This window comes from Ursus arctos, unplaced genomic scaffold, assembly GCF_023065955.2.
Source record: "Ursus arctos isolate Adak ecotype North America unplaced genomic scaffold, UrsArc2.0 scaffold_23, whole genome shotgun sequence".
NCBI classification, from domain to species: Eukaryota; Metazoa; Chordata; class Mammalia; order Carnivora; family Ursidae; genus Ursus; species Ursus arctos.
In genome coordinates this window covers 36,622,199-36,648,963 of record NW_026622908.1, presented here as the reverse complement: position 1 = coordinate 36,648,963, position 26,765 = coordinate 36,622,199, and the positions used below count along the sequence as shown (strand labels likewise).

The 26,765-nt window shown below is 40.9% G+C and overlaps 1 protein-coding gene and 1 long non-coding RNA gene across 4 annotated transcripts in view; one reads left to right on the top strand and one right to left on the bottom strand.

Moving 5' to 3' along the window:
* The window catches only part of LOC123000394 (uncharacterized), a 39,183-nt gene extending 13,527 nt beyond the window's left edge, over positions 1-25,656 (bottom strand). Inside the window, exons 1-4 of the long non-coding RNA XR_006408349.3 lie at positions 25,490-25,656; positions 24,874-25,012; positions 6,792-6,906; positions 4,729-4,933 (exon numbers count right to left, since the gene is read on the bottom strand). This is a non-coding gene — a long non-coding RNA (uncharacterized LOC123000394). The remainder of the gene's footprint in view (positions 1-4,728; positions 4,934-6,791; positions 6,907-24,873; positions 25,013-25,489) is intronic.
* GLYAT (glycine-N-acyltransferase) lies at positions 980-24,022 on the top strand. 3 transcript variants are annotated; one of them, XM_057317340.1, is made up of 7 exons: positions 980-1,232; positions 1,432-1,629; positions 4,795-4,890; positions 8,509-8,616; positions 19,369-19,495; positions 20,852-21,023; positions 21,455-24,022. In XM_057317340.1, the coding sequence occupies exons 3-7, from the start codon at positions 4,813-4,815 to the stop codon at positions 21,855-21,857; spliced, it is 888 nt and encodes a 295-aa protein (XP_057173323.1). In that variant the 5' UTR covers positions 980-1,232; positions 1,432-1,629; positions 4,795-4,812; the 3' UTR covers positions 21,858-24,022. The 3 variants fall into 3 exon arrangements, with proteins under 3 accessions (XP_057173323.1, XP_026342920.2, XP_057173324.1); XM_026487135.4 differs by lacking the exon at positions 1,432-1,629 and having other exon boundaries at positions 981-1,232; positions 21,455-24,021; XM_057317341.1 differs by lacking the exons at positions 980-1,232; positions 1,432-1,629 and adding an exon at positions 1,632-1,704.
* Positions 25,657-26,765: the final 1,109 nt, after the last annotated feature.

The following is a 26,765-nucleotide window of genomic DNA, read 5'->3' as shown; positions in this document are numbered from 1 at the left end:
ATGGTCAGCCTTTGTGAGATGTGGACTCCATGGGGACCAAGGCGTCCCCTGTGCTGATAGGGACAGAGCAGTTTCAGTGGCCTTTAGCCTTGGAGAAAGAGTAAGGCATGATTCTAATGACTTCAGCCTTAGGAGATAAAATTGAGAATTAGCAATCTAGGAATCAAGACTCCTGGAAAGGAAAGAGAGAAATATGTGCAGACCTGTGCTCCGCTGGTCCACAGCCTGAAGGAGCATGCAAACTTTTCAACTTTCTCTCTCGACACTAGCCGCTTCTGTCCCTGCTCCTTGCATGGGAAGGACTCTTCTTCCTGTCATAATGAAACCAACCACTAACCCAGCGAACAAGGATAAGGGTGATGAGGACAAGGCCCTAGAGAGCGTCAAATTTCCCTCCTTGGTTGTTTTACACAGAGGAGCTGAGACTCAAAATCTTTTCCATGAGCCATCCTTTCTTTCCTGAGAATGGTAGAGCAAGTGCTAACGTTGGGGTGGTGGCACTTCAGAGTGAAAAGGCTCTGGGCTCAAATTCTATCTGATTCAGCCACACTGAGCCTCAGTGTCCTCCTCCATACTAGTGAGGCTAAGAAGTGCCCGCATTGAGTCATTGGGATGTTTAACCACAGCTTCAAAATGGGAAGGGTAGAGGGCACAGCTCATCCTTAAAAAGGATGCACTCCATGCAAATAATTTTCGTGTCTTCACACGTGTAAGAAAAGAGACCAGATGCTGCAAATCAGACCTCCTCCCTATCTTTCCTGTTGCGCCTTGCTCGTATCGCAGGTACTTGAGAATGCGAAGGAGAGGTTAAAGGTGTGGCTTACACAACATGCCTCTCCTTCTGGTACCTGGTCTTTCGGTACCACAGGGCTTTAGGATTGCAGAGTCATAGCAGGGCTGGTGGGGGCAAAGAGCAACCTGGTGATTTGGAAAAAGAAGCTCAGGTGGTACACTGCTGGCCTCGCAGATAGTTCCCTTAACAAGAGTCCCTGAGAAGAAGGGCTGGATTTCACAAGAGCTGACACCAGATTTTTTTTGCTAACGTGCAAGGTCCACTAAATGAGCCTGTGCTCAGTAATTTCTGGAGGAGACAAACCTAAACGCAGTCTGCAAGACCCTACCGAACCGACTGCATCAGAAGGAAATTTCATCGTCTAGGAGTCTGCTCCTCTTCATTTGCTCCTGGGGACACCGGCAAGGATTGGTGTGGAGACAGCGAGACAGCTTTCCAGGTGGTGACTCATACTAAAATAGATATATATAAAATCTCCATTGCTTTAAGACATCATCTCCACTTAAGGGAGACAAATCAAAATGTGATCAAAATACGATGGCAGACATATCTAAGGAAAGGGAATAACTTAAGAAACATGTATCTGGCACTTAGTTTGTGAGGAGTAACTTGTTCGGTAATATGAAAAATTCTTGCAGGTCGCTGATCTGAACTAATGAATGAGGAGAGATTTGGACACTTTCTGGAAGCACGGGGTGAATGGAGCCCTTAATGTGTGGGGACTGCACCTGTTATCGTATTTAATCCTTCTGGTTATATTACAAGGGAGGTCGTTTTTCCCTGCATGTGACTCATAAGAAGACTGCTGCACTCACACTCAGAAAAGAAAGAAGGAGGTGACTACGAGCCTGCCTTGTTTGCCTGAGTGTCACTGTCGTGTTTTGCAGATACTGTGTTTTTTCAAATCGAAGGTTTGTGGTGACCCCACATCAAGCAAGTCTATGGGCACCATTTTCCAACAGTATTTGCTTCCTTTGTGTCTCTGTGTCACACTTTCGTAATTCTTATACTATTTCAAACTTTCGCATTATCATTGTATTTGTTATGGTGCTCTGTGATCAGTGATCTTTGGTGTTGCATTTGTAATTCTTTGGAGATGCCACGAACTGGGCACATACAAGATGGTGAACTCCATCACTAAATGTTGTGTGTGTGCTGACTGCCCTTCTGATGTCTCTTTCTCCTTGGGCTTCCCTATTCCCTGAGACACAACAATATTGAAATGAGGACAGTTAACCATACAATGAATGACCTGTAAGTGTTCAGGTGAAAGGAAGAGTCGTACGTCTCCCACTGCGAATCAAAAGCTAGAAATGAAAAAACAAAACAACAACAACAACAAAAAACAAAAGCTAGAAATGACTAAGCTTAGGGAGGAAGGCAGGCCAAAAGCCAAGACAGGCTGAAAGCCCAAGGTGGTTTCCCCTTACACAGTTCAGCAACGAGCCAAAGACTGTAGGAGATTGCTCTTTCCCAAAGATTTCCAGAACTCTCTCTCATTCTCCCTTTCCCTCTCTCGTTTTCTCTCTTTCTCATTCTCTCTCTCTCCCCATCCTCCTGCTTTCTCTCTTTCTGAAGCTCCACGCTGGCCTCTATCTCTGTATGCTCAAGTCAGTGCGAGTGCAGTGGTTTGGTCAGGCTCCATTTCCCTGACCTGTAGCCTTCAAACAAGCTGATACAATCATAAAACTCACATTTTTTCTTTCCCTTTAATCGGAAATGGTAGTTCTGCACTGTGCAATGTTGTTTCATTTGCTGTTTAGTTTTTTGGGTTTTTTTTTCAAGTATTTGATCTTTTTTTAAAAGATTGTATATATGTATTTAGCAGAGAGAGAGAGAGAGGGCACGCAAGCAGAGGGAGTGGCAGAGGGAGAGGGAGAAGCAGGCTCCCTGCTGAGCAGGACTCTGGGATCAGGACCTGAGCTGAGGACAGATGCTTAACCAACTGAGCCACCCAGGTGCCCCTCATTTGCTGTTTAGTTTTGTCTTTTTTTTTTTTTTTTCCAGGGGAGAAGGTAAATCCAGATCCTGTTACCCTAGCTGGGCCAGCAGCAGAAGCCTCCTCCCTGCTGTCCTAAAGTGACAAAGTTACCCAGTTCCGACCTGGAGCACGGCATCTCACTCACAGCCGGGTTTAATACAACATCTCAGAACACTTCTTCGGTGTCTTCACTTAGAAGTGACTTTGTCCTCCTCCAAAGATCATAGTTCCAAAGTAGAATGCTGTAACACAGACTCTTTTCTCCTTTTCCATGTGGTTGGGATTTTATAGAACATTTTGGCAATCCCAATTTCACGCAGTGGGTCAACTATGTAAAGCTGCTGTATTTATTCTAGCTCGTAATCAGTACAATATGCACCAGAGGTGCAAGAGGGAGGCTTCGAGATGGAGTAAGGCTTTAGAAAAGGGTGAAAATACCAGTTTGGAATGTAGCCTGGAAATTATTTTTTAAAGATTTTATTTATTTATTTGACAGAGAGAGGGAGGATGCAAGTAGGCAGAGGGAGAGGGAGATGCAGGCTCCCCACTGAGCAGGGAGCCCAATGTGGGGCTCGATCCCAGGACCCCAGGATCAGGATCCAAGCCAAAGGCAGACATTTAATGGACTGAGCTACCCAGGTGCCCCTAGTCTGGAAATTTTTTTTAAAAAAGATTAATCGTTTATATTTAGACCATGTCCAAATACCCACATTAAAAAGACTGCAGCAAAATACCGTGCAATATACAGCACTTTAACTCAGGTGGGGAGAAGGAGGAGGAGGAAGAAGAGGAGAGGACAGAAAAGGATGGGAAGGAAGAAGAGAGGGAGGAGGAGGAGTGGTAGTAGTAATAAAATACCATGTTCAGTGCTGACTATATGACAGATAGTCTCCTAAGCCCTTATTGACTCATTTAATGTATTAACTCATTTAGCTCCCACAAGCATTCTATAAATTAAATAGCACTATTATCCCATCTCCTTTTTTTTTTTTTTTTTTTAAGATTTTACTCTTTGAGAGAGAGAGAGTAAACGAGCAGGGATAGAGGGAGAGGAAGAGAGAGAAGCAGACCCCCTGCTGAGCAGGGAACCAACACAGGGCTGGATCCCAGACCCTGGGATCATGACCCAATCCAAAGCAGACACTTAACCGACTAAGCCATCCACGTGCCCCTCCCCCATCTCCTTTTGAAGTTGTGAAAATCAATAAGAGGAACCCTTTAGAATGGACTCAGGAAGCCATCAGAGGGAGCTGTGGCCATACCACTCTTCCTTGCACACAGTACAGACCCAACAGAAAGTGACCTCCCTCTAAGTCCATCTTACTCTAGCTCCTACCTTACCAGGGAGCTGGAAGAAAGCAACAGCCCTCCCCTCAGCAACAGCCCAGCCAATGAGAAGTGGTCACAACTCAGCCAATAAAAAGCCTCTATCCTTGAAACCCTTCCTTTCCTCCAATGGGCCTTTTGTTTAGAACAGCCTTCCCAACTTCTCTCATCCTTCTATGAAAGAGTGTTTCTGCCCTTTGTTCTCCAGACTTGCCTACAATTTTCCATAGCTTTCTTATCCTTGATTGCAATTCCTTGCTATTCCCAAGTAGCCATTTTTGATGGTAAAATAACTGGCAGTTTTATTTTTGAGGTTAACAGAGGAAACCAAGGCCCGGAAAGAGTAAGTAACTTCCCCAGTGTTACACAACTTTTTACTGGTGGAGTCAGGAGAATCACTAATGGCAAATGAATTTCAAAAGATGTTATATATACTTAAAAATGTGCTTGCTAATCTAAAGTGAAACTGATAGCTGGACTACACTGAAGTGTAAGAAAGTGAACTAAAAACATGCAGAAAGCACCTCCCTTCCTTTCTACCAGTATCATCCTTCCTTGGAGTTGGTGAAAACTTTAGTGAAGATAAAGAGACACTGAAGGGGGACCTGGCCATTGGAAGACAACTTACTACTCATTTTTCTGAATCGCCTCCAGCTTCTTCTCATTGCTGGCTGTTTCTTGGTTCTCCCTCTAGGCTAAAGTATCTTCCACAATGTTCCCATTACAAGGTGTCCAGATGCTGCAGACACTGGAGAAATCCCTGAGGAAGAGCCTTCCTGAATCCTTAAAGGTGACAGTGAAAAATTCTGGGGGGAGTAAGGAATAGAAATTTTCTGTGAAACAAGAAAAGAGATTAACATTTATTGAACATCTGGTCTGTGCCAGGTGCTAGTGGTGTTTTCTCTTACTGAGCTTGCACTACCTTTCTACAACATATTTGCTATTATGTCTGTGTCACTGATGAGAAGACAGAGCTCAGTTAGGTGATTTACCTAATATCACATAAACAGTAAGTTCAATGCTATGTTATGAACATAGGTATGCTTGGAACCTAACTGCCTTTTGCTTTGTGCTCTGTGATTACAAAATGGTTCCCTTACTCCTTTCCAAGGGAAAAAAAAAAAGGAAAACATTTTGTAATAACACTGGAATTTTGTCCAGAGTTTTCCTCCAAGGTTCACTGGGACTACAGTTAATGTTTAAATTATTCTCCTGAAAAGAACACTTCCCAGGTGAGAGGTTAACCATCAAGACCTCTGAAAGTCAAAAGAGGTCAATTCCTATTTTGACTTAAATTTCCCAATTTCTCTGAACTGACTGCACACCAGGCTATTTTGTGACTGACTCCCAGTATCTCCCTTAACCTAGTACAACTGCTCAGAAATCTCAGGATTAAATAAGATGTACATATAAATACCTACATCCAGAACTGTGCAAGAGTACCTCTAATGACATGCTCGGGTACTTGCTTGTGTTTCTCTTTAGCACCAAAGGGACAGGGTGCATGTACCAGTGGAACCAAAATACAACCATGTGTCTTTGTGTATTGTGTATGTGTGTTTAGATGACAATTGTTTTCCCTGAAAAAAGAAATTTCTGTAGACATAGAAATTGGATTTTTACTGTTTTATAGACACTCCTATAAGATGCATACATTTGAGATAAGATAAATGCATTTGTCTCCCTCACTCCCTCACAGGTCTGTTACTCCCTTCTTTCAGTATTAAGGAGTAAAATATTAGCATTATTTTATTTGGAGATCACCTGGCATAGTTTTTAATTATTAGAAACAGACTAATGAAACGTTGCCCTATTCTCTAATTACTACGAAAAAAATAACTTCGAGCCACAGCTAATCCTTGAACAACATGGGTCTGAATTATTTGAGTTCACTTATATGTGGATTTTTTTCAATAAATACAGTACACTACAGCAAATGTATTTTCTCTTCCTTGAAATTTTATTAATAACATTTTCTTCTAACTTATTTTACTGTAACAATACAATATGTAACATATAAAATACGTCTTAATCGACTGTTCATATCATCAGTAGGGCTTCTGGCCAATTGTAGGTTATTCATAGTTAAGTTTTGGGGGAATCAAAAGTTATATGCAGATTTTCCACTGTGCGGGGAATCAGTACCCCCAGCCCCCCATGTTGTTCAAGGGCCAACTGTGATCCAAAACTAAAGTCACCCACTTTGGTAGACTCCCACTAACATTAATCTCTATTACTTAATCTTTAACTCTTTTCCCTTGGTTATCCTTAAGATCCAGGCAATCTTGCAGAGAGACAGTCAATTTTGGGGGAGGAGGTTGCATTAGTTAGACACTCTACGAACAGTTGCCTAAGATATGTTTATGGTGAGTAGCTATTTTATAAATTCTTCAGGTCACAAGTTTTTCTTCATGCTTTAGTGCAGAATGTTGTCATTTAAATTTCTCTTTACCCCTTCTGTTAATTAGACCCCAAATATTTTGAGAAAACTCTTGGTGTATCCCAAGTGTCCTTTCTTGGAACATCTCTGTGGTAGGATAAGGTGGCTCTCTTTGTGCCTTAATTTCCATTCAGGATTAGCATTCTCCTTCCATTGCATATTAAAGATACACGTTTCCTCCTAATTGAAATCTAGAATATTTGTATGCCAGGTCCTTTTAATGGATGTATGACCTAAAACTCAAAACTTACTTGCATCTCAGTTGAGAAGAAGTCCAGCCATTCTTCTCAGTGTTAGATATTAAACACACGGTAGTGCTTGTGTCAGCTCCAGCCGAGTCACCTTAGAGGAGCTGCCTGGTACGTTCTGAGTTCAGCAGGAAAAAAGAAAAAAACATTTTTAATTATTTAGGCCATGGGAATAACAGAGTAACAGTTCCACATGTTTTCAGATCCCATCATGGATAATATTGTAGTGCAAATCCACTTTACAGGCCCCAAAAGCAAATGTGTTAAAAGATAATGTCTATATTTTGCCAAACTATACTGAATTTCTTTATCAAGACTCCACTTATGGTTGAAAGCAAAATAAATTTAGATAAACTCAGTCAACTGAGATTTTTTTTAAGAGTTATTTATTTATTTATTTGAGAGCTAGAAAGAGAGAGAGAGGGAGGGAGCATGCACAAGCAGGGGCAGGAACAGAAGGAGAGGGAGAGAGAGAGAGAGAAGCAGACTCCCCACTGAGTGCGGAGCCTGATGAGGGCTTGATCCCATGACCCTAAGATCATGACCTGAGCCAAAACGAAGAGTGGGGTACTTAACCAACTGAGCCACCCAGGCGCCCCTCAACTGAGTTTTTTTCCCTTCTCTTTCTCCCTGGCGTAACATCAATAGTTTATGTGGGCTGGAGAGCAGGGGGGAAAGATATTGGCATGGTCCTTGGTCATCATCCATCGTGGTAGAAATTATTAAAGTATATACCATCTTTTTGACCTTGGGCCATTGGCATGTTTCCATGCTGGTATCTGCAGAGTCTTCATATTTACAGTTGCCATGAGGCCCACGCTGGTATCCACTGCTGCATTCCCCAGTCCCCAAACCACAAAAATGCAAATGTTCACAGCCTCGATCTCATTCATTCTCTCCTCCTCCTCCCTCTCTCTCAACAGCCCATATAACACGATGAGGGTGGGGATCCAAGACTGGACCCCAAGCCACGGGACTGCGCAGCCCATTCTCTTGAGCACTTTGCTATAGGCTCTGCTTGTTAGTGGAAGCTCATTGAATCTTTCCAGAGAATAATGTGGTCATTTATGTTAAGGAGTTTTAAACACGTGCATAATCTTTGAGCCAGCACTACTCTTCTGGATATTCTAAGAAAATAGGTGCCCGTGCAAAGATTTCTGTGCAAGCATGTTCTATGAAGAATGATTTGTCAAAGTGAAAAGATGGAAATGGCTAAAATTGCCACCAATAGGCAAATAAATTGAACTGTGATCATCCATACAGTGGAATCCTATGCAGCCATTATAAAATAATTGAAAAATTTTCTGTTTATGAAGAGATAAATATGACCACAGTGCATTCAGTGGGGGAAACACGAGGCATCAGATTATTTTATGTTTGCAAACTTGTGTATCTCTATGTGTATGAATAGGAGAGTCTTGGAAGAGATCATTTTAAATCCTAAAATGAAGAGTGGTATTCTTAAAATCATATTTTATCTGTCCAAACATTTTCCTGTATGCATGTGTGATTCAGATTGGATGGGGAAGAAAAAGCTCTCCTCATTAGAGAGGCAAAAATGTAGTACATGGAGATTGTTTGACCTAGATGCCCTACTTGGCCTTATTCCAACATAAAATTCCATGATTTCATAGAAATCATCCTTGTCCTGATCAAACAAGGCACTTTACCATCTCTTCCTAACGAGCCAACCCTCTCTCCCTTACTTGGAATGCTGCAGGTGTATGGGACTGTCTTCCACATGAACCAGGGAAATCCATTCAAGCTGAAGGCCCTGGTGGACAAGTGGCCTGATTTTACAACAGTGGTTATCCGCCCTCAGAAGGAGGTAAGGTGCCACATGTGGAATGAATATGCCTCTGTGTTCATTTTTACTGTGTGTCTGCCATGCACCTGGCAGTGTGGCAGCCCCAGGGGATACAGAAATGAATTGTGTGATGGTGAGCAAGTCCTGTCCTCAGGGAGCTCATAGTCTGGAAATAAAAATCGATAAGCAAATAAAACAACAGAGTGTGAAGTGTGCAAGAACAGAAGATATACAACAAGAAATAGCCCAGGTAAAAGCTGATTCAATGATGAAGGTTGGAGATGGAAGTTACAGGATAAGGTCAGAGACGCTTCCTAATGAGAGGTTTCATCTGCACTGGATTTTGTGCAAATTTTGTAGATAGTGGTAGGCTGACAAGAAAAAGAGGCCATTTGAACCAGAGAAGAAACCAAGGGCCAAGACAGGAAGGTGTGAGACAGCACTATGCGTTAGAACGATTATAAAAAAGTAAACTTATAAAACTACAATTTCCATATGCATTTTGGGGAAATATTTAAAGATTTATTTATTTTTGTTTTAGAGAGAGAGAAAGCATAAGTGGGGTGAGGAGCCGAGGGAGAAGGAGAGAATCTCAAGCAGAGCGTGGAGCCTGATGCAGGGCTAGCTCTCACAAGCCTGAGATCATGACCTGAGCCAAAACCAAGAGTTGGACACTTAACCAACTGCACCACCCAGGTGCCCACATTTTGGGGAAACACTTAAAAACTAGAGAAACTAAACAGTTAATACATTTCAGACAAAAATTCCTAAGCTTATTTTTAAACACCCAGTAAAATTATAAATTTATAAATATACAAATATTGTATCTTTCATAGAAATGAGATTATTTGAAAACCACTAAATTAAATAATATATAAAGAAATCTGTATTAGTAATAAAAACTGAACTGAAATAAAATTATTTGATCTTTTATGTTAAATGTGATCTTAAGGAACAAAATGTATTAGCGGGTATCCTTGCTGACTTGTCAGTGTGTTTGGGGGCAACATTTTCCGATTATTTTTTAAGAAGCTTTCTTATTCTGCACTGAGCTGTGGTAATACTTTCTGTGCCTCCTTCCTCCCAATAATCTCATCTGTTATTGGAAGGAGTTAGGGAGACCCTAAGTTTGTCTCGTCCCTCGAATACAAGTAGATAGTTATCAAATCATTCTAAACACCCAAGAAACAATCAGAGATCTGAAAAAACAAATGCAAGTCTACACATAGAAAAGCGACCACCGTTTGGAAGGTAAGAGGTACAGAGACTTGAATCTGGGGTGATATAACTGAGGATACAGAGGCAGGGAGGCAGCCGGCTTCAGGAGGCTACTGCGAAGTATTCTAAGCAGTGAAATGCAGAACTGGAACTTTGAGCAGTCGGCTACAGTGGGGGATGTGCCTGGCTTAACGGTGCTCTGGTGGCGAAGCAGCTCAGGTGGTGAATCAGGGCAGAATCCCAGGTGTGACAGAGTGGTCTCAGGATCCCCAGGGTGGCAAGAAGGAAGGGTGGTGCCCAAGTGTGGCAGGCAGAGTTTCCAGGTGTAGGAACGGGGAAGACAGCTGAGAAGACAGCTGAGAACAGTGATTGGAGGTGCTGGCTTTGTGCTCTATGTTGCTGTAAACTGCAGACAGCTGCGCGGTCGTGTGACAGCTTTCTTGGGAACAGGTCCAGCAAAAGGCAGAAGCATACTGAGACCCTCCGTGGGAGGAACAGCGCAGGTCCCCACCACGGGAGTCCTAAAATTGTGGAGTTTGGAAACTCAGTTGTGTTTGTGAGATGAAAATGCTTGGACACATGTAGGGTGAACACAGAGTTCTGATGAAAACCAAGTAGACAAAAGTGATTGATTGCTTTTCTCTGAGGGCTCAATGAAGAGGGGGGGCCGAGAATTTTCAGCTCCAGGGCTAGAGAGCCGGCAGGGCCATTTTCATTAACCCCCCTCAGGGCTGAAAGTCTTCAGGGAGTAAAACAGCGCCACCTAGTGGAGTTGGAGTCGCTTACACGGAGCCCTGCCCCTGTGCGCTTGGAGGTGCATTTCCACTAGGACAAGTCCATCTGAGAATCAGCACAACTGGTGCCTCCCCCAGAAAACCAGCACGAACAACTCCTCACACCAAGTTTACTGATCACAGAGGCTGCAAAGCTTCAGCCCTTGGGGAAAACAGTATATAGCATTCTTTGTATTTTTATTCTTTAAGTCTTTTAGTATTATTTTTTCAGTTATTTTCTTAGTTTTTCAATTTTTTATTTTTATATATTTTATATCTATTTTTCATTTTTTGTTTCCTTTCATTGTATTGTATTTTATATATATACATATATTTAATGTATATATGTATATACACATTATTCATATTTCACTGTTTTTATATATATATATACATTATATATATTTCATTGTATTATATTTTATATATATGTATATGTATGTGTATCTCTCTCTTTCTTCCCTTCCTTCCTTATTTTGGGATATATAGTTCTTTTTAACAAGCAGACCAAAACACACCCAGGATCTAGGGGTTCTTTTCCTTGTTGTTGTTTCTTTCTTTTTTTCTTTTCTGGACAAAATGATAAGACAGAAAAATTCACCCCAAAACAAAGAATAAGAGGTAGTACTCACAGCCAGGGATTTAATCAATACAGATATAAGTAAGATGTCTGAACTAGAATTTAAAACAATGATTATAAAGATACTACCTAGGCTTGAAAAAAAGCATAGAAGACACTAGAGAATCCCTTCTGTAGAGATAAAAGAACTAAAATCTAGTCAGGCCAAAATTAAAACTGCTATTACTGAGATACAGACCCAAGTGGAGGCCATAAAAACAAGTATGAATGAAGCAGAAGAGAGAATCAGTGATACAGAAGAAGAAATAATGGAAAATAAGGAAGCTGAAAAGAAGAGGGAAAGAAAACTATTAGATAATGAAGGTAGACTTAGGGAACTCAACAATTTCATAGAACAAAATATCTGTATTATAGGAGTCCCAGAAGAAGAAGAGTGGGGAAAAGGGGTAGAAGGTTAATTTGAAAAAATTATAGCTAAGAACTTTCCTAATCTGGGAAAGGAAACAGGCATCGAAGTCCAAGAGGCACAGAGAACTCCTCTCCAAATCAACAAAAATAGGCCAACACCTCAACATACTATAGCAAAACTTGCAAATCACAAAAATAAAGAGAAAGTCCTGAAAGCAGTTGGGGACAAGAGGTCCTTAACCTACAAGGGTAGATATATAAGGCTGGCAGCAGACCTGTCCACAGACACCTGGCAAGCCAGAAAGGACTGGCATGATAAATCCAATGTGCTAAATGGGAAAAATATGCAGCCAAGAATACTTTATCCAGCAAGGCTGTCATTCAGAATAGAAGGAGAGATAGAGTTTCCAAGACAAACAAAAACTAAAGGAATTCATGAACACTAAACTAGCCCTGCAAGGAATATTTAAAGGAACCCTCTGAGCGCAAAGAGAGACCAAAAGTAACAAAGACTAGAAAGGAACAGAGACAATCTACAGAAATGTTGACTTTACAGGTAATACAATGGCACTAAACTCATATCTTTCAATAATTACTCTGAATGTAAATGGACTAAATGCTGCAATCAAAAGACAGAGAGTATCAGAATGTTTAAAAAAACAAGACCCCTGAAACAAACAATCCTAAAATGTGTATGGAACCAGAAAAGACCCTGAATAGCCACAGGAATGTTAAAAAAGAAAACGAAAACTGGAGGCATCCCAATTCCGGACTTCAAGCTATATTACAAAGCTGTAACCATCAAGACAGACTGGTACTGGCACAAAAACAGACACATAGATCAATGGAACAGAATAGAAAACCCAGAAATTAATCCTCACCTCTGTGGTCAACTAATCTTCAGCAAAGCAGGAAAGACTATCCAATGGAAAACATATAGTCTCTTCAAAAAAATGGTGTTGGGAAAATTAGTCATATGGAGAAGAATGAAACTGGACCAATTTCTTACACCATACACAAAAATAAACTTAAAATGGATGAAAGACCTAAATTTGAGACAGGAATCCATCAAAATCCTAGAGGAGAACACAGGCAGCAACCTCTTTGTCCAGCAACTTCTTGCTAGACACGTCTCCAAAGGCAAGAGAAACAAAAGCACAAATGCACTATTGGAACTTCTTCCAGGATAGAAAGCTTTTACACAGCAAAGGAAACAAACAACAAAACTAAAAGGCAACCTACAGAATGGGAGAAGATATTCACAAATGACATGTCTGATAATGGGCTAGTATCCAAACTCTATAAAGAACTTACCAACTCAACACCTAAAAAACAAAAAAATCCAATCAAGAAATGGGCAGAAGACATGAACAGACATTTCTCCCCAGAAGACATACAAATGGCCAACAGACACATGAAATATCTCAATATCACTCAATATCACTCGGCATCAATACAAATCAAAACCACAATGAGACACCACCTCACACCAGTCAGAATGGCTAAAATTAATAATGAAGGAAACAAAAAGTGTTGGTGAGGATGTGGAGAAAGGGGAACCTGTCGGGTTTGGCGGGCAAACTCCGAGAGGCAAATGAAAAGATGATTCCAGACACCTTAGTGGGAGAAAGGAGAGGCCTGGGGACCAAACACTGTAGTGGTGAAAGGTCCTGAGCCAAGCTTTGTCTCCACTTTTATTGGGGTCTTAGCAATACATCAGGAGCAAGCAAAGCAAGGAGCAAAGTGTCAGGATAATTTAATATAATAACTTAATGGTCAGGATAATAATATATGGGGCAGCATGTGATAAGGGTGAGGAGGCAAGAAGTCCGTGAAGTATGTGACTACCACAGGTGCCCGTTTTTCTTCAAAAATTAAGCATTTACTCTCTAGATGAGAACCTTGAGCCACAGTAAGAATCTGGCCATTTCAGTCAAGAAACTTCCAAGGAGGCCCAGCATTCTAGGCACTCCTCCTTCCTTTGCTTCTCAATTAGTGTCATCCAGGGAGGCATATAAAAGTCAGATTTTGTCTATCCAGGCACTGTGAATTCCCACAGGAACCCTCTTATACTTTTGGAGGGAATGCAAACTGGTGCAGCTGCTCTGGAAAACAGTATGGAGTTTCCTCAAAAAGTTACAAATAGAGCTACCCTGCCACTCCGAATCTATGCAAAGAGCCCAGATATCCATGGACAGGTGAATGGATAAAGAAGATGTCGTATATATGTATATACAATGGAATATTTCTCAGTCATCAAAAAGAATGAAATCTTACCATTTGCAATGACATGGATGGAACTAGAGAATATTACACTAAGCGAAATAAGTCAGAGAAAGACAAATACCATAAGATTTCACTCATGTGTGGAATTTAAAAATAAAACAATGAACATAGTTTCCCTATGGGAAGGGGAAGGGAAAAAAAGATAAAAACAGAGGAAGCAAACCACAAGAGACTCTTAACAATAGGGAACAAACTGAGTGTAGCTGCAGGGGAGGGGAGTGAAGTGATGGGGTAACGGAGTGATGGGCATTAAGGAGGGTGCTTGATGTATTGAGCACTTCTTGCTAATGCATCTGATGAATCACTAAATTCCACCTCTGAAACTAATAATACACTACATGTTATCCAAGTTGAATTTAAGTAAAAAAAATTTTTTTTAAAGATTTTATTTATTTATTTGACAGAGATAGAAACAGCCAGCGAGAGAGGGAACACAAGCAGGGGGAGTGGGAGAGGAAGAAGCAGGCTCCCAGCGGAGGAGCCTGATGTGGGGCTCGATCCCATAACGCCGTAATCACACCCTGAGCCGAAGGCAGGCGCTTAACCGCTGTGCCACCCAGGCGCCCCAGTAAAAAAAAATTTTTTAAATAATAATTAAAAAAATAAAAAATAGAAAGCAAGTCTAAAAAATAATAATCTCATCTGTTATTTAATAATTTGAGATGATTTTCCTAAATAAGTGGTTTCTGTCTTTTTGGAACTACATTTTGTCTAACTCTAGCATCGTTTTAAGAAAGCATTTCTAATTTTTCACCTTCTTTGGCTTCATTAAGTATAGATGGAGATTTTATTTTTATTTCTTTTATAATGATTTTTTTATTATATTATGTTAGTTACCATACAGTACATCCCTAGTTTTTGATGTAAAGTTCCATGATTCATTACTTGTGTATAACGCCCAGTGCACCATGCAATACGTGCCCTCCTTACTACCCATCACCGGTCTATCCCATTCCCCCACCCCCTCTCCTCTGAAGCCCTCACTTTGTTTCCCAGAGTCCATGGTCTCTCATGGTTCATTCCCCCTTCTGTTTACCACCCCTTCATTCTTCCCTTCCTTCTCCTACCGATCTTCCTACTTCTTATGTTCCATATATGAGTGAAACCATATGATAATTGTCTTTCTCTGCTTATTTCGCTTAGCATAATCTCCTCCGGCCCGTCCATGTTGCTGCAAATGTTGAGAAATCATTCTTTTTGATGGCTGAGTAATATTCCACTGTATATATGGACCACATCTTCTTAATCCAGTCATCTGTTGAAGGGCATCTCGGCTCCTTCCACAATTTAGCTATTGCAGACAATGCTGCTATGAACATTGGGGTGCATATGGCCCTCTCTTTACTACGTCTGTATCTTTGAGGTAAATACCCAGTAGTGCAATGGCTGGGTCATAGGGTAGCTCAATTTTTAACTTTTCAAGGGACTTCTACACTGTTTTCCAAAGTGGCTGTATCAACTCGCTTTCCCACCAACAGTGTAGGAGGGATCCCCTTTCTCCACATCCTCTCCAACATTTATTGTTTCCTGCGTTGTCAATTTTTGCCATTCTAACTGGTGTAAGGTGGTATCTCAATGTGGTTTTGATTTGAATTTCCCTGATGGCTAATGATTTTGAACATCTTTTCATGTGTCTGTTAGCCATTTGTATGTCTTCATTGGAAAAGTATCTGTTCATATCTTCTGCCCTTTTTTTGATTTGATTATTTGTTTCCTATGTATTGAGTTTGAGAAGTTCTTTGTAGATCTTGGATACTAATCTTTTATCTGTAGTGTCATTTGCAAATATCTTCTCCCATTCTGTGGGCTGCCTCTAAGTTTTTTTGACTGATTCCTTGGCTGTGCAGAAGCTTTTTATCTTGATGAAGTCCCACAAGTTCATTTTTTCTTTTGTTTCTCTTGCCTTTGGAGATGTGTCATGAAAAAAGTTGCTGTGGCCGATGTCAAAGAGGTTGCAGCCTTGTTCTCCTCTAGGATTTTGATGGATTCCTGTCTCACATCGAGGTCTTTCATCCATTTGGAATTTAAGTTTCATTCCAGGCAAAGACCCCATCAAAAAGGAGAATTATAGACTGATATCCCTGATGAATATGGACAACAAAATTATCAACAAGATCCTAGCTAATAGGATCCAACAGTACATTAAAAGGATTATCCACCATGACCAAGTGGGATTCATCCCTGGGATGCAAGTGTGGTTCAACATTTGCAAATAGATCAGTGTGATAGATCATAACAAGAAAAGAGTCAAGAACCATATGATCCTCTCAATTGATGCAGAGAAAGCATTTGACAAAATACAGCATCCTTTCCTGATTAAAACCCTTCAGAGTGTAGGGATAGAGGGTACATTCCTCAATTTCATAAAAACCATCTATGAAAAGCCTACAGTGAATATCATTCTTAACGGGGAAAAGCCAAAAGCCTTTCCCGTAAGATCAGGAACACGACAAGGATGCCCGCTCTCGCCATTATTATTCAACATAGTACTAGAAGTCCTTGCAATAGCAATCAGACAACAAAAAGGGATAAAAGGTATCCAAATTGGCAAAGAAGAAGTCAAACTGTCTCTCTTTGCAGATGACATGATACTCTATATGGAAAACCCAAAAGACTCCACCCCCAAACTAATAGATGGAGATTTTAATCCAGAATTAGCTATACCCAAATTTAATACTGTCACATTCATAAATGGTGTGTTCTGCAAGTATTTGAACTGTAGTAAAATTTATCCTTGCAACAGACCCTTTTCCTTATACTTGTTTTCCTCTTCTTCCCATTGAGAATAAGAGAAGTATAGAAGAATGCTTTCTAATAATTGTCTTTAATTTGAAATTTTAATGCAATATGTGGGTAGAGAATACTGTTGTTATACAATTGCCTATCATAAATTGAATACTGACTCTCTTGATCTCATTATTTAAATGATTTAGGAATAATTGTAATGCACCAATAAAAATACCAATATTTTAGTACTTTACAATATCACAGTATATCTCACATTTTGGTCCTTAGTACATTTGGAGTGTATTTTGTGTATGGTGTAAGAAAGTGGTCCAGTTTCATTCTTTTCCATGTAGCTATCCAGTTTCCCCAACACCATTTATTGAAGAGACTGTCTTTTTTCCTTTGGATATTCTTTCCTGCTTTGTCTGTCATAGAATAATGGACTGTATAAACAGGAGTTTATTTCTGTCTCTCTATTCCGTTTCATGACCTGTGTATTTATTTTTGTGCCAATATCATACTGTTTTGATTACTATAGCTTTGTAATATATCTTGAAATCTGGAATTGTGATATCTCCATTTTTACTTTTCTTTCTCAAGATTGCTTTTGCTATCCAGGGTCTTTGTAGTTCCATACAAATTTTAGTATTATTTGTTCTAGCTCTGTGAAAAATGCTGTTGGTATTTTTTTTTTTTAAGATTCTATTTATGTATCTGAGAGAGAGAGAGAGAGCACAAGCAGAAGGAGAGGTAGAGACAGAGGGAGAGGCAGGCTCCCCGCTGAGCAAGGAGCCCGACACGGGACTTGATCCCAGGACCCCGGGATCATGACCTGAGCCTAAGACAGATGCTTAATTATCTGAGCCACCCAGGTCCCCCAAACGCCGTTGGTATTTTGATTGGGATTGCACTGAATCTGTAGTTTGGGTAGTATGGAAATTTTGATAATATTAATTCTTCCACCCCATGAGTATGGAATATCTTTCCCTTTGTTTGTGTCATCTTCAATTTCTTTCATCGGTGTTTTGTAGTTTTCAGAGTACAGGCCTTTCAGTTTGTAGGTTAAGTTTATTCCTACGTATTTTATTCTTGCTGATGCAATTGTAAATGGAATTGTTTTCTTAATTTTTTTATTACTTCATTATAAATGTATAGAAACAACCAATTTCTGTGTATTAATTTTGTATCCTGCAACTATACTGAATTTATTTATTACTTTTAAAAGTTTTTGAATGAAGTCTTAGGGTTTTCTATGTGTAGTATCACGTCATCTGCAGATAGTGACAGTTTAACTTCTTTAACAATTTGGATGAATTTTATTTATTTCTTTTTCTGGTTGGATTGCTGTGGTTAGGACTTCTAGTACTGTGCTGAATAAAAGTGGCAAGAGTGGGAGCATCTGGGTGGCATAGTTGGTTAAGTGTCTGACTCTTGGTTTCGGCTCAGGATGAGATCCTGTGGTCATGGGATCCAGCCCTGCATCTGGCTCAGTGCTCAGTGTGGAGTCTTTGAGATTCTCTTTCCCTCTCCTTCCGCCCCTCCCACTCATGAGCTCTCTCTCTCTGAAATAACTAGATAAATCTTTAGGAAAAAAAGTGGCAAGAGTGGACATCCTTGTCTTCCTCCTGGCCTTAGAGAAAAGTTCTCAGTTCTTCACCATAAGGACTTAATATCCATAATCCATAAAGAACTTACACAACTCAACACCAAAAAACAAATAATCCAATTTAAAAATGGGCAGAGGACCTGAATTAGATACTTTTCTGAAGAAGATATACACATGACCTACAGACACATGAAAAAATGCTCAACATCACTCATCATCAGGGAAACACAAATCAAAACCACAATGAGATATTACCTTACAGCTGTCAGAATGGCTACAATAAAAAGGTAAGAAATAATAAGCATTGGCACAGATGTGGAGAAAAAGGACCTTCATGCACTGTTGGTGGGAATGTAAATTGGTACAGCCACTGTGGAAAACAGTAAGGACGTTCCTCAAAAAACTAAAAATAGAAATACCATATGATCCAATAATTGCACTACTGGGTATTTACCCAAAGAAAAGGAAAACACAAATTTGAAAAGATATATGTACCCCTATATTTGTAGCAGCATTATTTATAATACCCAAGATATGACAGCAACCCAAGTGTCCATCCATAGAAGAATCTTTTTACCCAATCTTTTTATCACACACACACAAAAAAGATTTCGTGTTTGTAGAGTATTACTCAGGCATAAAAAGAATGAGATCTTGCCACTTGTGAAACATGAATGGACCTAGAGGGTATAATGCTAAGTGAAATAAGTCAGACAGAGAAAGACAGATACCATATGATTTCCCTCATAAGTGAAATCTAAAAAACAAACAAACAAACAAACAAAAATCAGAAACAAACCCATAAATACAGAGAACAAACAGATGGTTCCCGGAGAAGAGGGTGGAGGCATGGGCAAAACGAGTGAAGGGGAGAGGGAGGTACGGGCTTCCTGTTATGGATGAATAAGTCATGCAGATAAAAGGTACAGCATAGGGAATACAGTCAGTGGTGGTGTAATAGTGATGTATAGTGAGAGACAGTAGTGATACTTGTGAGCATAGCATAAAGTATAGACTTGTTGGATCATGATATTGTATACCTGAAACTAATGTAATGTTGTGTGTCAACCATACTTCAATTTTAAAAACTCACAGTATAGTGGAAACTAGAAAAAAGTATTGCCATCATGAACTATAAAGAATTTGTTTTATTCCCCTTTTCCCAATGACAATAGGAGATGATAGATGATTTCGATCACTACACCAATACTTACCAAATCTACTCCAGCGACCTCAAGAACTGTCAGGAATTCCTTGGCTCACCAGAAGTCATCAACTGGAAACAGCATTTGCAGATCCAAAGTAAGAGAAATGGGATGTGTGCAGACTCACTTCTCTGTCCTGAACAATTTTCCCTATGAGTCATATCTCCTACACCCCAAGCTCCAGACCCTCAGCCTGCTGCCCAATCTTCTAACTCACTCATAAAGGGAGAAAAAATACCCTCAAATCTTGCAAAGAATGGGTTTTATAGGGAACCATAATATAATTTCTTGATAGCTAAGGATTTGTGGCATATTTTGCAGACATATCCAGGATCCCTTTGAGGGACTGGGTACCAAAGCAGAGCTTCCCCTAGGGCCTTCCGTTCCTGGAAAAAGAATGACAACTGGTGCCATAAAGCACCCCAGATCATGGAGGACAACTGTCATGGTTGTGGACATGCCCCCAGAGTCAGACTGCCTAGAATGGCATCTGCCTGTTACTTGCTATGTGATTCTAGTCACATGACTTAACCTGAGACCACGACTTTCATATGCAAAAATGAGGATAGTAATAGTTTCTAGAACACAGGGGCATTGAAAAGATTGAATGAAATCTTGAATAAGAATTTCTTACTACGATACCTGGATGGGTCTGTTAACTTTTGCTGTGTAACAAACCTCATAATTCTATGAATCAACAGTTTGGGCTGGGCTCTGCAAGGCAGTCCTGTTGGTCTCACTTGGGTTTACTCATGCAGTTGCAGTCCGTTGGCGGGTGGACTAAGGGTCGACTGCTGCAGCATGGCCTCAGGCACGTGTCTGAATGATGGTTCTGGCTGTCAGTGTTGGCTGCTGTGGTGGTGGCATGTTAGGAGCACATGACCTCGGCAGGCTAGCCTAGGCCTATTCATATGGTATTGGTTTCAAGATCATCGAGATCACAAGGCGAGGGCTAGCCCCAGTGTTCGAGCATTTTTAAGTTTTTCCCCCTACATCAAATTTATCTTTCCCCACTGGCAAAAGCAAATCATATGGCCAAGGTCAGATGCGGTGCAGGAAAGGACTACTCTAGGGAATGGATACGAGGAGACGCGGGTGAATGTAGGCCATTAGGGCAGCAATCTACTACACTGAGAACATAGTAAGTGCACGATGGATATTGGCTACTCTTTTTCTAAAACACTGCTCTCCTTTCATTATCAAAAGTACATGATCATGAAGTCCAGAAAACTAGGTTCCAGTCTTGCTTTGCCACTAATGGCTTAATGAATTTCTGGGCCCGTTTTCACTTACGTGAAATGGGGAAGATTGCACAAATCCTGACATGACTCCAGTCACACGGCAGCAGCACTGAGCCTAGGTGCTCTGTAAATCCCAGACACTTCCCACTCCACTGGAGCACTGCTACGCAGAAGGTACTTAAATCACTGTCTCTCCTTGTAATCCCATCTAGGTTCACAGCCCAGCCTGAATGAGGTGATAGAAAATGTGGCAGCCACTAAATCCGTCCAAGTCAAGCAAACACAGTGCTTTCTCTATATGATGGTTAATGAAGTGAAGAAACTGGTTCCTTCCCTGCTGGACGGAAAGAAGTTGTCACCCAGTGAGGGCAAACCCAACACCATGTGAGTTGGATACAAGTCATTCCACACTACTCACAACTCCCACCACTGACCTAGCCTCCCGCTTTCTCTCCCTGCTTCCACGCTGGCCCATCTGCAATCAGTCTTCTTCAATGCAGCAAGGGTCTTTTTTTTTTTTTTAAAGGTGTAATTCAGACCATGTTCCTTCTCTGCTTAAAATACTCCACCATTTCCTTTCTCATCTGGAATATGTCAGACTTCTGCCTACTTCTTTGACCAATCCTGCCCTTCCTGCACAGTCACTCCAACAACGGTGGCCTTTTTCTGTCCTTCTGTCACCGCAAGCTCACCTATACTAGGGGACTTTGCATCTGCTATTTCCCCTGCCAACTCTGTCTCTCGAGACAATAGAGGTAACAACAGACACAAAGCTCCATACTCATGGATTTTGCTTTTCTCCTGGCCCTCCATAGCAACCAAGAGATGTTTAAACTCTCCTCTCTGGACGTCACCCATGCTCCCTTGGTGAATAAATTCTGGCATTTCGGTGGCAATGACAGGAGCCAGAGATTCATCGAGCGCTGCATCCGGACCTTCCCCACCTTCTGCCTGCTGGGGCCTGAGGGGACCCCTGTGTCCTGGGACCTGATGGACCAGACAGGCGAGATGCGGATGGCGGGGACCATGCCTGAGTACCGGGACCAAGGCCTTATCTCTCACGTCATCTATTTCCAGACCCAGGCTCTAGACAAACTCGGCTTCCCCCTGTATTCTCACACAGACAAGAATAACAAAATTATGCAGAAGATGTGTTACAAACTGAATTACATCCCCATGCCCTGTGACTGGAACCAGTGGCACTGCGTACCTCTGTGAAGCAGCCCTGCACACAAGACAGAGGATGGGCCTGGGCCGACAGAGGGAAAGAAGAAACTGTAATTGTAACCACCGCTGAAGGAATAGCACTACTGGGGCTCTGGGGAAGCAGCATGATTGGTCGACAAGACCACCCCGGTCCCTGCACACAAATCGCGTATGGGCTTCTTTAGACTTATCAGTCTGAGGCAGCCCCAGGTATTCCTGCAGTGGCCCCCACATAACTTAGCCCCCACAGTCCGGGGATCTCTGTGACCTTGCTTGATCAGCTACATGTCGCTCCAAATCGCTTCTCCTGGAATCCCTAGGACATGGATTAGTAGAGCCTTGACACATTTTCCAGGGAGGGGTAGTATTTTCTGGACAATATGATTTATTCCTCTTCCTTTCTATGGCTGTTTCCTTAGTGGTCAGCAAGTGTATTCTGCTCAGTAGGTTTGTAGAGATGATCTGTTCCTCTGATTGCTGCCCCAGAAGTACATTAAATATATATAAATATATGTAAGATGTTAGGTTAAACATAGTCACATGATATAGCAGGGAGAATTAATAAGAAAAAGACATAGGTTAGCCTGTCCCCTCCTCACTCCCACACTTTCCTAAACCCACCTGAACCCCCCAAAATAAAGAGATTTTGTGTTTCACTGCATACGTTGAAATGAAGTGGTTCATGATGGGGAGAGCACGGGTGAGTTTACGGAGAGAGTGAAGCGGGAGCAACCAGGCAGTGGATATTTACTGAGAAGAGACAGAAGATGATAGGGAGGGTATGGATACGTACTGCCCCACTTGCCCTCAGCCCGTTATTTCAGGATGCCTGAATTCTATGAAGTTCGTGGGAGAATCTGGTTGGGAGTGTGGCAGGGTATTCTTCCTGGTAGGGATAGGTGAACTGGGAGGCTTCCTTTGCCACAGCAAATCACCTGGATTAAGAAACTGTTTCCTTCTGGTCCACCTCAGCCTGGCATTAGGCTATGCAATTGGGGATGAAATGTTCCACCCACCTACCCACACAGAAGTGGACTGACGTTTAATTTCTTGGCCAGTCAGTGTTTTTCAACCTTGGCCCAGCGGAGATTTTACACTGGACAGTTCTCTGTTGTGGGGTAGGGAGTGTCCTGTGCATTTGTAGAATGCTTAGCAGGACCCCCGGCCTCTACCCACTGATGACAGTAGCATCCTCCATCCCAGTTATGACAACTAAAAACGTCTCCAGATATTGATAAGTGTGTGCTGCAGGCAAAGTCACCTGTAACTGAGAGCCAGCGGTCTAGAGAAAGGATTCTCAAACTTGAGCCTGCATCAGAATCACAGGCTGTGATTTAACTGTCAGGCCTGTTAAAACACAGACTGTGGAGCCTAACTCCTAGATTTCGGATTCCACAGATTTTGGGTAGAGTCCCAGCATTTACATTTCCAACAAGTTTCCGGGTGATCCTGATGCTGCTGGTCCATGAACCAGGCTTTGAGAACCACTGGTTTAGAGAAATAATAGAACATATTATGTCCTAGAGCCATAGATGAAAATTCATATTGCACACTACTTAGGTATACTGTTTTATTTCTGTAGGTATAATGTAAATATACATTCTAATTGATCATATTAGTTCATTATTAAGGAGGGCACATGTCGCAATGAGCGCTGGGTGTTACACGCAAACAATGAATCATGGAACACTACATCAAAAACTAATGATGTACTGTATGATGACTAACATAACACAGTAGAAAAAAATAAAAATAAATAAATACCTAAAGCTTCTAAAAACATCATCATTAAACAGTGCAATAAGCAGACACCAAACTACACTTTCACTACTTCCCCATAAAACCTGCTCACTAGAGAATGATTTTTTAATAAAGGAAAAGAATATCCTCAGCTATTGAATGCTGTTCCATGGAAAAACACAGACCTTTGGGTGCTAAGAGTTGCCCAGCATGACCATTTACCTGGGCTGTTGGAAATCTGACCTGAAGGATCTATTGTAGTCAGGCTTCTGGTATGGAATGAGTAAGTCATGAGAATAAAAGGTGCAGCACAGGGAATATTGTCAATGATACTGTAATAGTCTTGTATGGTGACAGATGGTAGCTATACTTGTGGTGAGGATAGCATAAGGTATAGAGATGTTGAGTCACTATTTCGTATACCTAAAAGTAATGTAACATGGTGTGTCAACTCTACTCAATTAAAAAAAAATGAAAAAATAAAAACAGGTGATTCTGGAAAAAGAAATCTAAAAAAGACTGCCCTGGGGTATAAGGCAGTCTCACTGGAAGAGGCTCTATCAGGTTTTCCTGATAGCCAATACAGTTGTAAGCTTACACAAAGACTTAACCCCAGATGATAAGAATTGGAAGAGTTAACCTATTAAAAGTTATAAAATGCAGTTTTTCCAGGGAACCTCTGAAAGCAGATAGTACATAGAAGATGACTGCCTTGAAAACAAGCAAAACAAAAACAAAACCAGAAATCCAGATAAATTTCTGAGCTTCCACTAAAGACCACAGAAACAAGATTCTACTAATTGTCCCATTTTCCTTCACATGTTTATGTCCTTTCTTGTTTTGATTTTTTATTTTATTTTATTTTTTTAAAGATTTAATTTAATTAATTTATTTGACAGAGAGAGAGAGAGAGAGACAGCCAGTGAGAGAGGGAACACAAGCTGGGGGAGTGGGAGAAGAAGAAGCAGGTTCCCAACAGAGGAGCCTGATGTGGGGCTCGATCCCAGGACTCTGGGATCACACCCTGAGCCGAAGGCAGACGCTTAACGACTGCGCCACCCAGGTGCCCCAAGGTTCAAAATTCTTAGACATAGAAAGAAGTAAAGATGGTACCGTACTGTTATGTTACTCTTAACAAACAATTATATTCTTTTCGTACAATATATAGAAGAAGGAAATGTCCTTGTGCTGTAAAGATGGACATATAAATATTCCTGAGAATCAGAACTGCTTGTTCATAGTAAAACAAGATATGCAAAACCCACAGCATTAGCAAATTTAAACATACCTCATGAAAGTCTCTTGTCTTCTTATCCTCTGAGGGAATCACATTCTTTTTTGCCAAGCCAGGACTGTGGGAATCTCAGTTAGGCCATTCCAGTGTATCTCTCCCCAATCCCTCAGTGGACTATGCATCCTTTCCAAGTCTGAAAATGTCAAGTACACATGGAATTACACCTGCCAGTGGATGAGACACCTCTTGAGAACTGGAACTGGACAGCCCGAGGTGGTCATCTATGATCGTGCTTCCAATTATCTATCATAACAAATAACACACATCAAGCCATATAGCAAGATCAAACTAGTTTATGAACTTTAGTCCACAGAGTTAGGGGTAATAGAATCGCCTTGGATTTTCTTTGGCCAACTGGTGGAAATCTGTGCCATTGCCAACACACTGGATTAACACGAAAGGTGAGTTCGAACAATCTAGTCTAAGATAAATAAAATCCTACCTGACTTCAAACTGTTTCTTCCTCGCCTAAGTTAGTTCCCTTTTGAGATGGAGACAACTTCCAATACTTTTTATCTGTTTTAACATGCTTTTGCTTTTCTTGAATACCAGGAATCTCAAATTAAGGCAAAGGTTTATCTAACTTTGTGACTTAAGCATTTCCACTTACATATAATGAGCTGGTTAGGAAGGGTCGCCTTGAGTCAACACAGACGAGGAATCTGATGAGGAGGTTTAACAGGAAAAGCACACACAGTTATCTGGACTGTGTACGACTGTGCTGCAGGACAATATATCGTCTCTTTTTGACATTCTTCTTTTCATTGCATCATTTTTCTCTTCATTAGCATGATCATATCAAAAGGGGCTGGATCTACAACCACCGGGAGAAGTATTTCACTCAGTATTTTGAGAGATACATTTACATATACAACCTATTCCACATTAGGGTAATTTTGTTTTGTTTCACTTAAGAAACACTAATATATATTTTATATTTGTCAGGAACTTGCCTAACCACTTCACAAATGTTAGAGTGTTTAATTTAAAAAAAAAACTAGTAATAGTGGGTAGTATTATTAACCCCACCTACAGAAGAGGAAACAAAAGCACAGAGAGATTAGATAACTGGCCAAAGACACACAACTTGTAAATGGTAGCCTCAGGATCCAAACCCTGAGACACAACCAGAACTCCGAACTTGCAGAACCAGTTCCCTGAACCTTGACCCAGAGGGAGGAACTGAATGCTTCTGGTTCCTATGCCAGCTAATAGAAACTTATTTCCACCTCCAACTTCAGGTCTACATTAAAAGCTTCAACTTAGTGATTTTTTAGAAAATGTATTGGGACTTCAACAAGATAAAAAGATTCTGCACTGCAAAGGAAACAGTCAACAAAATTAAAGGCAACCTACGGAATGGGAGAAGATACTTGCAAATGACATATCAGATAAAGGCTAGTATTCAAGATCTATAAAGGACGTATCAAACTCAACACCTAAAAAAACCAAATAATCCAGTCAAACAATGGGCAGAAGACATGAACAGACACTTCTCCACAGAATATATACAAATGGCCAACAGATACATGAAAAAATGCTTTATATCACTCGGCATCAGGGAAATACAAATCAATACCACAATGAGATACCACCCCACACCAGTCAGAATGACTAAAATTAACAAGACAGGAAACAACAAATGTTGGTGAAGGATGTGGAGAAAGGGAAACCCTTTCACACTGTTGGCGGGAATGCAAGCTGGTACAGCCACTCTGGAAAACAGTATGGAGGTTCCTCAAGATGTTAAAAATAGAGCTACCCTATGACCCAACAATTGCACTACCAGGTATTTACCCCAAAGATACAGATATAGTGAAAAGAAGGGGCACCTGCACCCCAATGTTCATAGCAGCAATGTCCACAATACCCAAACTGTGTGGAAA

Coding starts and splice junctions, on each gene's coding strand:
- GLYAT (XM_057317340.1), top strand. CDS start 4,813: ATGTTCCCATTACAAGGTGTCCAGATGCTGCAGACACTGGAGAAATCC. Junction 8,617..19,368: donor TTATCCGCCCTCAGAAGGAG/GTAAGGTGCCAC, acceptor CAATGACAATAG/GAGATGATAGATGATTTCGA. Junction 21,024..21,454: donor GAGGGCAAACCCAACACCAT/GTGAGTTGGATA, acceptor GGCCCTCCATAG/CAACCAAGAGATGTTTAAAC.